This window comes from Primulina tabacum, chromosome 3 (genome assembly GCF_025594145.1).
Source record: "Primulina tabacum isolate GXHZ01 chromosome 3, ASM2559414v2, whole genome shotgun sequence".
Taxonomy (NCBI): Eukaryota; Viridiplantae; Streptophyta; class Magnoliopsida; order Lamiales; family Gesneriaceae; genus Primulina; species Primulina tabacum.
In genome coordinates, this window is record NC_134552.1 from 13309669 (window position 1) to 13321995 (window position 12327).

General features: G+C 33.5%; 1 protein-coding gene across 2 annotated transcripts; it reads right to left on the minus strand.

The window, feature by feature from the left end:
• Positions 1–5205: 5205 nt before the first annotated feature.
• On the minus strand, positions 5206–11054 carry LOC142540552 (uncharacterized). Of its 2 annotated transcripts, none has more exons than XM_075646803.1 (11): positions 10799–10957; positions 10245–10421; positions 10090–10148; positions 9701–9766; positions 9460–9567; positions 9326–9392; positions 8223–8307; positions 7661–7821; positions 6904–7005; positions 6176–6398; positions 5206–5617 (listed from the first exon to the last, which is right to left on the minus strand). In XM_075646803.1, the coding sequence occupies exons 1-11, from the start codon at positions 10835–10837 to the stop codon at positions 5484–5486; spliced, it is 1221 nt and encodes a 406-aa protein (XP_075502918.1). In that variant the 5' UTR covers positions 10838–10957; the 3' UTR covers positions 5206–5483. The 2 variants fall into 2 exon arrangements, with proteins under 2 accessions (XP_075502918.1, XP_075502917.1); XM_075646802.1 differs by having other exon boundaries at positions 5207–5617; positions 10245–10394; positions 10799–11054.
• Between the last annotated feature and the right edge of the window lie 1273 nt (positions 11055–12327).

The window sequence follows — 12327 nt, forward strand, 5'->3', positions numbered from 1 at the left end:
AATTTACCAATGATTTTTCTTTGTTGCCACTAAAATTAGTTGCTAAAATGAGTTGATTTTTTCATGGTTGCTAATGAATATTTAATGTTTTTATCTTATCTTTTCTTTTATTTTACATATAAATACATCACTTTTATAACAAGTTGATTTTTAAATATGAACTGAGAAGTATCATATTTTTTTAATTTAAATATGTCATTTTGTTTTTGTGACACTATTTTTTTCTTATATATATTTTTTAATGTTTGCGGATGTTTTTGTGCTTATTATTTTTATTTAACATTGTTGGAAATATTATATGCATAGAAAATTTAAATCATAATGTGTCTACACGCGTTTGCAAATTTAGGATCAATGTTCCTAGTGTGTTTTCCGTGATATGGGTCAACTCTACCCGTATTTACAATAATAATTAATATTTTTGTCATACAAAATAATATTTTTTCATTAGTGAATCAAATAAGAGATTCGTCTCACAAAATGACACGTGAGCCGTCTCACAAAATTTTGTATGTTATTTATATATCTACTTTATTTAGCAAAATCACAATTGATATTTAATTTAATAAATATTTAGTGGTTTTATTTTAACATTATTATGATAACTTAGTTAATTAATAGAATTTTATTTGACAATATTTTTCTATGTTTACTCCATTTATGTACATCGTGATTTTGGTTTCGATAAAATTCACTATTATGTTATTTTTATTATTTTTTCATTGAGAATTATATTTGGATGAAAAATATATTTTCTAATTTGAGAGAGCTGTCATTATGTTATAATCACGCGGATTGAAAGTGTCATATGAATAAGTGAATATATATGATTTATTGTCATAATATATTTTCATTTTTTGTGTTTTATATATATATTTAGATTGATAAATACTCATAAACAATATGTTATTCGAATTAGACACGGTACTAAACATTGGGTTTACATAAAATAAAACTATGCGTGATACAGGTGGATTAATTTTTTTTTTAAAAATGTAATATGATATTACTGATATCCTCAGGACCAAAATAGGAAAAGTAATTGAGGAATATGAGAGCATTATTGGTCCTGCATGGGATTAAAAATATAATCCATTTGAATTAAAAATAAGCAATTGTGCTTAATGGGGTTAGCTTTCTTCACGTGTTGGAATGAATATTCGTGAAATTAATGTGAACCCTAATTGAAAAGAAAACGCACCCGCAAATATTAAAATATTAAAGCTGGTAGATTTCAAACCACCAACTCAAAGTGTGTCTTTGCTGTACACATTTTACGTTTGGTCTGCAAGAAGAAAAAAAGGTCAATCTGCAGCAAATCATACCAAACATTTGCGTCCATTTTTGAAAATATAGCCTCCATTAAAATTTCGGCTAATCATATAATAATACTCCAAGTCTTCAAGTTTTGAACCCCAACATTTCATCACATTTTTCCCCACTTTGCCAGCTCTTAATGCTTTTAGCGCAGTGGAACGAATCAAAGGAATTGAAGAGCTATATCTATACTTGCAAAAACAACAAAACTTTACAAAGAGACATTACAACAAAAACGCTAAACGACAACGGATTATCTGACAACGGATAATCCGTTGTCGTTAGGTCATTTAAAATTGTTGCAACGGATCGTGCGTTCAACGACAACGGTTTTAGCTATCATATTGCGACAGTTTAAATACTTGTTGTTTGAAATTACTTCTGACATTAGTAGTCTTCATAAGTTGTTTAAAATCTGAAATTACTTCTGACATTAGTCGTCTTCACAAGCTATTTGAAATATTGCGACGATTTAAATACTTGGTATTTGAAATTACTTCTGAAATTGCGTTCTAGAAGTCTGACATTAGTCGTCTTCACAAGCTGTTTAAATAATAATACTTGCTAGCTATTTGAAATTACTTGAATCCGGGCAGTGATAATCGCTAGGATTATTTATCGCTAATTGCTGTCCAACAGTTGCTATATATCCCGCAACTTATATCTCAAGTTTTGATCTCTTCGGAGAGTTTATGTTGCAAATCGGTGTTTACCAGATCAAAAAGGTTCCGAGACTCATTCCGTGTCCATTGCCCTTTATTCATGTTGCACGGTTTTATCCTACGCCAAGTATCCTTAACATGCCACCTAAGTTTGCCAAGTTCATCAGCCAGTGCCTTCCACTCGTTCCCATGCAGCTCCCGGTAATTCAGAATCATATCATACTCTTCTTGAGTCCATTTCTGGCTTGACCTTCGGAATATAACTTGAGCACGATAATAGACAGCGGTATATGGTCTACAGGGTATGGCAGCCCCTCTCTCTTTCCAACAACCTCTCAACTTAGAGTGATTTTTACAATTCTAAACCATGTCCAAACCATATTCTTCGCCCAAATCACGATCCTGTATGATACGATAAACAGCCTCTTTGACAATCTCGTTTTCCTCCGGAGTGAACCGCTAACCTCGGCACCAGATTATCGTCATCATATTTTGTCTTGATACTGCAGGAATCATCAGGAAGAGGGAAAACCTCAATCTCACCAGAAAAACTCACCTTCTCATCACTTTTGGAAGGCATAGGATAATCTGAATAATTAACCACTAGTTTGGCCTTATTATTCTTACCGTTATTTGCCTCTTCTACTTCAATATCATTTGTCTTGTTCTTTTTCTTCCTTTTCTTCCTCTTTACGACTTTACCGTCTCAGTAACACTAACTTCAATATTATCACCAAATGTCCAGCCTTTTCTCGGTTTTCAGTATTCTCTATTAGGATTTCCATATACTTTTGTTTCTTCCTCTCTTTCTTAGCTACTTTGACACTTTTCAGTTTGGAAACTTTTTCTTCCACCGACTTTGTTAGAACCTCATTTGTCTCAATTTTCCCAACCTCATATATTGGCAAATCACATGCCTCAAGTTTACTCTTTCTATTCTTTCTTTTTTCCTGGTTCCTTTCATCCCCACTTACTGCCATCTTCACAATAAACACCAATCAATATTTGTCCATGACTTGACTCCTTCTCCATGTCATGAACCACTTCAGCATCTTTCACTACTTTATTTGCCTTGTTTTTTTCGTTTCATCTATGATCCTATTCATTTCAGTAATATCTTTGATCTGAGATCTTTGCTCATGCTCACCCACCTCATTCCTACCAAAATTCTCAATCTCGAGCAATCCCATGGCACTTTCGTCATCAGTCCTACCTTTCTTCAACTTTTTTCTTAATCCTCTTCTCCATTTTTACAGTATTCAATTTGATGGGTAATGACTCAATTTAATTATTCAATTTATTATTACTCAGGCCCAAATTAATTATAAAAGTCCAAGCCTACAATTATTAATTATAAAAGCTCAAGTCCACTGTATTCTCCAATTAATATCTTTGAATTATTTTCTGACTTGAGCGTCAGAGTGTCTACGCCGGCCAAACCTCGGCGCCTATGATGTTTGTTTGTGACGCAGGTGACAACCCACAAAGATTTCTCTTCACCAGCTACTTGGACCGTTTACGAACCAGCAGAGTAATTCAGATAATCACAATTTTTGGCTACATGAACAATTTATATACCGTAAAAATCTATAATTTCACAAATTAATATCAGATTCAACAAAAAGTCAAATCAACACACACACACACACACATATATATATATAAACAATTTCAAGAACTGGAACTAATTTTATCGAATAAGTAACCCGAAAAACTATATGTATGTATATATATATTAATTTGGTATTTATTTATTGTTTGTGATTGTAATATATGCTAACGAGAATAAGGGGATGCTGATTGAGATCTTGTCTCTCTCTTTTGAATAAACCTCTGCAACGATCTCTTCATGGAAACACCAGTAATCGCGGTTGAGCCAAGTTTCGTCTCTCGATCAAGTTCTCGTCTTGCAAGCATGATGATGGCCCGAGCCTGAAGCTCTGTAACATCACAGGTAGCAACTCTTCCATTGCAGAATACAGTTGCCTCCTCCTCCACCTCCTCCTCCCCAGCTCCGCCTATCGTAGGAGTAGCAAGCCGAAGGTCCAGCTTATCGTTGCAGGTTCTCTTCATTTCTTGATTGTATTCAACTCACTCAGCTTGAAAAAGGTTTTGATTTGAAAGGAAAAGAAAATCTTGTAAAATAAAGTATTTATATATGCAGGCAGATACTTATTTGTTCAAACACGAAACATACACGGACGACAAACTAAAATACAAGAAACGTTTGCAAAATATAAAGTCAAAATAAGCACGTGCGTGAGTCGGCCACGTGACTAGGGCCTCATCTTTGTGTGTGTTTATACATATATATATAATTTATTTATATTATTATCTTGTTATTGAGTCTGAGAAATTTAAAAGAACTCATTTTTGATGTTATGGTCATTTTTTTTATAAACCAAAATACCCTTCTTCTAAAAATTCAAAACATTCCTTTTTTTTGTTTAATTAAAATGTCATCAAACTTATTTTATTATCTGTCCACAATATCATAATACAAATAATAATCTATACTTTTTTATTTTTAAATTAAATAATCATATATTTCATAACATAAAAAATAAATTTTTATTATTAAAAAATATTTTAAATTTTAATACAATCTCTCGGATTCACGAAAAATATTTAACTTCAAAATTTTTTAATATGTGAACATGTACCGCTTGGGAAGGGACATTAATCTATACTATTATATTAAGTGTGAGGGCCTTAGAATAACTACATTTGGGGACACCAAAATATTTAATTCCATAATTACCATTCTTACTCTACTAAAAACCTTTTCAAATCACTCCATATTTTAAATATAAAAAAATCAAAACAAAATTTTCCTTTTAAATCGAACAACTTTTCTAAATCGAAAATAATTTCGTGTTAATTATTTAATTTTATTTAATCAAATTAAAAATAATAATAGCACATGTAATGCATATGCATCTTTTACTGGTATTAATTATTGTTCTCCATTGTGTTTTATCATCACTTAATCAGGCTGTTTAAAAAATATGGCCCTGGTGGCAGAATTGAGAGTTGCCCATGTAATTTCTTCAAAATTAGCGGGCAGTGTTGGTTAACCTTCAAATATCAGAAATCATCGTTAAAGAACAGCAACTTGCAATCGACCAGGTTCAGAAGAAGAATAAGTTTATGAAATACAGTCTTCAGTCTTTCAGCACACAAAAATGCTGCAATACTTGAGCATTACATTGAGAGATTTTCACGAGATTTAATGTCCCTTTGATTAGAGTAAATTCAACCCTCTGTGTACACAAAACAAACCAGATTTTTATGCATAAAATCGAGTCTAGTTTGTTTTGCTTTGATATTTTTTTCCCACGAGAGTTTACCTTGTGCTTTCAAGTCTTGCCGGATAAGACACATGGGATCAATACAATCTTACAGAGCAGAGTTATCCATCAAACAGAGAAAGCCAACAAATAAAATAAAATCAAACAATAGAGCAAAAGAAGTAGATGGTTGAAGGTGAAACACAAGGCGCCTTCATTGGAGTATGTGGCTGCCATAGTCTTCGTTGAATTTTTCATAACGATGCGCATGGAGATGAGCCGAAGGTCTAGAGTTCTTCAAAGCCACCTCAATATCTTCATGTGTAATTGGTCCAACATTTGGCAACTCTGCATACAAATGAGAAACTTATGTCATGTGTGTTTCCTTGATGTTTCAAACATATTAAGTTCATAACATATAACTAAATTTACATAAGCTAAAGGGGAGAAAAAAATTACTATCAGCATGTAGGACACGAACCACAAATTAAAGTCCATAAATTTTGACACGAAACTCATCGTGTCATTGAAAAACTACAATTGGTCTACAGTTAGAAGGTTCTCAAACACAAACCCTGATGTTTTATCTTCTTTGTCAAAATGTATAAAATATCCAACATATTGCCCGACTTGAAAAAATTTTCCTCAAAAAAGTGGGATCGCAAATCTTGACTTTTCCAACATTGAAATCCAACAAGCAGTTCTATTTTCTGGATGAAACTTTTATGAAGCACGATGATCCAGCTTAAACTAAAATACTATCAAAAGGTTAATCTCTCTAATATAGACTGAAGATAAAGAAATATAAATTTTAATGTGTCGGTAGATTTTTCACACTTCTCTTTTCTGCATTGCTTTTTAACTTGAATTCTACCGAGTCTCCTAATAGAAGATAGCAAGGCATACCGTCCTCAGGCACCAACTCTTGTTTCTCCTCAAGATATGCCATTACACGCCGCACTGGTTGCATTGCAGCCTCTTTGCAAAATATACGAATATCTGAACCTGAAAAACCTTCAGATCTATCCACCATTAAATCGTAAGGCAGTTCCTCCCCCTCAGACTTTAAAGGCAATAATCCCTCAAACATAGCTCTTCTCGCTTCTCGTTCTGGAAGAGGTACCAATATCTGAATCACATGAGAAAATAAGTTATCAATCCCTGTCATTTGCCACTTCTTTTCTTTCCACAACACAAAAAATAGTCATTGCACATTAAATCCTATAAAGCATTCACACACGTCTTCATGCAATTCCGGAATGCTGTAATTTTAGATTCAGTGCAAGATAGATGCAAACTTGAAATTAAGTAGTGGCTGATGAGAGTCTAGGATTTGTCTGTGCCGGCATGCATCTTATTTTCTCTAAAATGGTAAAAGAGGCAAAAAAAAAGACAAAAAGAAGCAAGGCAGCTTAGAAATCAATCTCAATTCACATATATTTTCTTTCACCTATAAAAACGGGTCAAATGATCTGTGCCGGCATGCATCTTATTTTCTCTAAAATGGTAAAAGAGGCAAAAAAAAAGAAAAAAAGAAGCAAGGCAGATTAGAAATCAATCTCAATTCACATATATTTTCTTTCACCTATAAAAACGGGTCAAATGATGTGTCATAGGCCCATTTGACAACATACCCGCTTCTCAAGACGCCTAAGCATTGCTCCGTCTAGTTCCCAGGGGAGGTTAGTAGCCGCCAAAACAAAAACAAGTTCGTCAGTTTGCATCAACCCATCCATCTGCAGTTTAAGTGACCTTCTTAGTGTTCGCTAAAGAACAGCTTAATGCAGGATGGAGCATCTTAGATAGACCAACACCAGTATATGGTTTACAGCCAACAGCCAACATGAAAAAAAGTCAAGGCATATGCTAGAAATGACCATTTTGAATAAATAGCACAACATATTCAGCAGAGGCTTGTGAATAGTAATCCTCAAAGGTCATGAAATGTTTCCTTCAAGAATCGGCTTAGGTAAACCAAATGCGTAGATGTGACTTGAAAAACATAAATGTTCCATGGATTCTTCTTTAATGCAATTGAAGAGATAATTTTCGGTGTCGTTTGAATTTCAACTAATATTTTAGAAATGAACAGTGATCAGTGTAACTTTAAGACCTCTTTTGCACTTGTATTGGCATAGATAAACTTTAGAGATCAATGATGTCGAGTCCCTATTTTTGACTCCTCGTTTTTCAACTCACATTATAATCCCACGTCCTAGGAGATGACAAAGGTTAAAATTAACTCGAATATCAAAGAAAAAATAAGTGGGAGGTAGAAACATATTTTCTTTAACATTCCTTATGGGTCGACAAATGTTAACTAACAACAAAGTGGCATTTTTTAGAAACTTCATCGTGAAATTCTAACATCTATCAGCACCAATTTGTAACCTGTATAAGTAATTCCGTTTTCAAACGCCTGCTTGCTTCATGTTCACTGCGACCTTCACCTCGTTGGCCGATAATGGCATCAATTTCATCAAGAAATATAGTTGAGGGTGCATGATGCCTAGCTAGGTCAAACAGTACTCTAACAAGCTTTTCCGAATCACCTGCAACCGGTAATGCAATACAATCCTCAAAAGAATGGATGCCAATTCTAGTAGGACCATCTTATCTAATAAAATAACATAACTGTGTGTTGTTACTCATTTTCAAGATGTGGAGTACAATGAGTTCAAGGACCAGAATGAACTATCTCAACAGTCTAACAAATACAATCCTCATGATTCCGGGGAAGGGGCGGAGATCAAATATATATCATTCGTATTAACCACATGGTACTAGGCATTCCTGACTGAACTACAACTTGTAATGGAAAAGGAAAGAAAAGGTAAAACAAGCAAGAACATAGAAGTAACATGATTTATTTTAGCAGTCACTACAAAGCACAAAGAGCAACAAGGTTAGTGGATTCGAATACAGAAAAAATTGGGACACCACAACATCATACCCCGCCATTTACTGACAATCGACGATGCAGAAATGTTGAAAAATGTGGTCTTGCACTCAGTTGCAACAGCTTTAGCCAGCATAGTCTGTGGGTTTAAAGATTTTAAAACAGATATGACAAATCAATAAAATATCATCAAATTTCATTAATCTTTTACTTAATCTATGCCATAAATCATACATAAGTTGTGTGATTAACGTTTATATCCATGTACGCATAGTTGCAACGGGTGCAAGGCGCACTAAGGTGCAAAAGGTCCCGGAGCCTGAGGCGCAAGACGAGATGTGCGTCTTATCGAAGCAAGATACACTATCAATTAATTTTTTAGAAAAATATATATATATACTATTATTATATGGCAAAAGTGCTACTATTAAATTAAAATAATTAGGTATTTAAGTTGTGCAAATTATATTACTGGGAAATTTTTTTATCTATTATTATTATATAACAAAAATGCTATTATTGATTATTTAGAAAAATATGGTAAAAATATATATAATTTTTAGTATGCAGTATTTAAGGGAATCTGTCATTGTTGGCAAATCTCTTCTTTACATTTATTTTCTCATCTAGATTATTGAAATTAATTTTTAGTACAAGGGAATATGCCATTACTGGCAGATACTTTTATTTTTCTTCCTTACCCTAGTTACTGTAGGAATTTTCTCCATTAATTTGTCAAGTTGATTAATTTAGATCCTAGTTTATGGCCTACAAGACAACAACCTATCTCTATACACGTAATTTTCGAATACTCGAGGAATAAGAGCAAGAATTCTCTCAATAAAATAAAAAAACAAAAAACAATTTCCCGCTGCATATCGGTGCATACCCACCCACAACAGAGTCACCTGGTGGCTCCAGAAAGTGCCAGGCATGTGCCTTTTACAACTATGCGTGAACGAATAACTCTTGTAGGCATCTTATCAACTTCTACATCCAAATGCATTAAACTATTTTAACAGAAAATAATTTTCAAGCGTTAACACAAATGTTTCCAGTTAAAAAATGGCAGCAGTTAAAAATATAGTATATTTCAATTTTATTGGAAAGCGGAAAGCACAAAAATATAACAGCAGAGGTAATGTAGACAAAAGAACCTTCCCAGTTCCTGAGGGGCCAAAAAGTAGAATGCCTTTCCACGGCGTAAGGAGACCAGTGAAGTACCTGTAAAAAGGTTGAAACGGAAATTTGAAGGAGTCTAGAAAATCAAATTTACATTTATAGAACTTACTTGGGATATTTTATTGGCATAACAATGGCTTCTTTGAGTAGGCGCTTGGCATTCTCTAACCCTTTTATGCTTTCCCATTTAACATCTGGACTTCCACGAATGATGTCCCTGCAAAGCAAAAGATAAGTAAATACCGAAGATTTATCAGAAGTGACACAAGTTGAGGAAGTTAAACCGATAGCATCCATTGGAAAAAAATGAGAGCTTCATAATTCATGTAGCCAATAGTGTCTTTATTTGCCTGCATAAGCTCTCTGCCAAAGCACGCACTTCTGCCGACTCAAATGGAGGAAGCAAAGATCTTTGCCTGTAACAAGGACACAGATGGTTAGTAGATGCCCAGAACAGTAGAGGACTTTCCAATGAATTAATTTCAATGATCTAAACAGAATTCATGAGCTGCAGATAGGATGAGACGTGGAAGGATATTATTGTACAATACTATAATGGCTATATGTTCATAGAAAGTACAAACTTTTTTTACATCAAACTTCATCACCAATTGCAGGCAAAAAACTTAACTCAAGCTGATCTTATGCTACCACACAGCAACTTTTTCAATCTCAGCAACTAATTAAAATTCAAATATACAATTTTACAGATTCTACAGAAAGGAAAGGAAGATCGTACGGCTTTTCATAGACTCCAATGGATGGGGCTCCATCTGACTGCAGTGAATTCACCCGATCCTTTACCACAGTAACTTGAAACATGTCAAAACAATCAAGCTTTTGAAAAAATGAAAACTCACAAGTCCACATCTCCCTAAATCCAGAGCATAGTACCTGGTTCTGAAACTGTTCATAGATAGCCAAGTCAGCCGTGTTCTTCACATGTCCATTTCCATGTGATGTCCCATTCAAACTATTCCCGCTTGGTACAGTTTGACCATTTGCAGCCGTATTTTTTGTGTGAGCTTCACTCTTCCTCCCAAACTTCACATCATAAAATAACTTAAATTCCTAAATCGCACACCCAGGAAAAAAAATCGCTACATAAGCACCGATTCTCTTCATCAAAATCTAACAGGTTAAGCTTCAACAAAAACATCCAACAACCACAACAACAAAAAAAAAAAAAACAAAAAACAAAAAACAAAAAAGTGGACATGCAATTGGGAATTAACCTATCAATCATACTCGATACACAGTATAGTAAATTAGTCAACAAACGGCGGAAAAAGGGAAAACAAAGGGACTGCAAAAAGATGCGCTTCTCCGATTTTACCTTGATCTATTGCAATTGCAATGGCCAGTACAACACAAACAAGTGCATACACAGCAAAACCCAAAATGCATGCGAATATGAGACAGAACAGATGACAAAATACTCAAAGTACCGGAAAAGACCAGCGGGTGGGCAAAGGTTCGTCGGCCATCTGGAATACGGTTCCGATCGGACGAGAGGACTTGCGTGACGCTTCTCTTCCAGTCCAAAATCCACACACACTCGCACAACGAGTGCGTGTGTTCAATCTAGAGTCGTCACAGCCTATGACCTACAGAGATCGAGCATGTGATTAATAATTTCAAATGCTGAAATTGAAAAGGAGAAGAACTGAATTTCTGATTGTGCAATATCTTTATTATCTTTACGGTTTTATAAAATTTGAGCACCGTAATCAAAGTTTTTTCATATGATATTAGAAAAAGTTTTTTGGGAGACTGTCTCATGAATATTTATTTGGGTGATAAGTTAACCTTTCGATATTCACAATAAAAAATAATAACTTTTTATGGATGACTTCCATATCACAAAATACGATCCGTCGTCTCACACAAATTTTTGACATGATCTTATTATATGTTAGTTATTTTATATTTTTATCCTAAAAAAATATATTAGTTACATAAAATTAATGAACAAAATCGACAAAATTATACTCAGCGTCTCCACCAAATCTTATACATACGTCTTCTCCGACACTATAATATTCTCCCAATTCGCACAAATACATTTTTCTTTTATCTACATTTCTACACAACAATTGCTGAATTCTGATTTTTTTTTAAAATATAATTTATATGTAAATTTTTTTATATACACACACAACGTTGCCACTATTATTAGCAATAATAATATATACTAGTACACCGACGCACATGTTGCGTGCTTGTATAATATTTTTTTATAATTCATTTGATTTATATTTAAATGAGGATTAAAATATAATTATAAGAAATAACGAGGGACTACACTGTAATTTTGATATATAAATTAAAAAATAAATTGAAAAATAAAAGAATATAAAAATAACCTCAATAATAATTGAACCTATAACCTACACCCTAAGAAATAATAACTATATCCGCTGAACTACATATAAATTACAATAAAATTTAAACATTTTATTAATATATATAATTATTAAAACAGACCATGATACCAAAATTAGTTACTCTCAATGTCTCAAGCTTAATAAAATAGCATAGATACGACTGATATTCCACGTAAATTAACCTTTTACTATTTATTAAGTATTTTTAAAATAGACTTTTGTGTGAATAGTCTGTTTTTATAACTGAATATATTAATAAAATATCCGATTTTTTTATCCAAAGTATCTGCTGCATCTCAGTGGACAAAATATTTGACAATGTGACTGTCACGTAATAACATTGGTGGTTCATCATTTCCAACCCTGAGGTCTTTAAGTAATGCTTTGATCCACAATATATGGCATGTGGCTACTGCCATTATCATAATGCTTCTCATAAATCTGTTCGGATTATCACCAAACTTTAAATATTCTTTAGCTGGAACATTCGGATTGAACAAAGGTGTTTGAAATGGTTAGAAGGAATCTTAAAAAATTATTTAATTACCCTTAATGATCCTGATCATCTCGAGCGGCGGTTGAAGAGATAA

Bases quoted from the DNA above. Each gene is read 5' to 3' on its own strand.
- LOC142540552 (XM_075646803.1), bottom strand. From the start codon at position 10,837: ATGGCCGACGAACCTTTGCCCACCCGCTGGTCTTTTCCG. The intron at 10,149-10,244 runs GTACTATGCTCT...ACTGTGGTAAAG, and splicing joins ATGAACAGTTTCAGAACCAG to GATCGGGTGAATTCACTGCA. The intron at 8,308-9,325 runs GTTCTTTTGTCT...TTAAACCCACAG, and splicing joins GCCCCTCAGGAACTGGGAAG to ACTATGCTGGCTAAAGCTGT.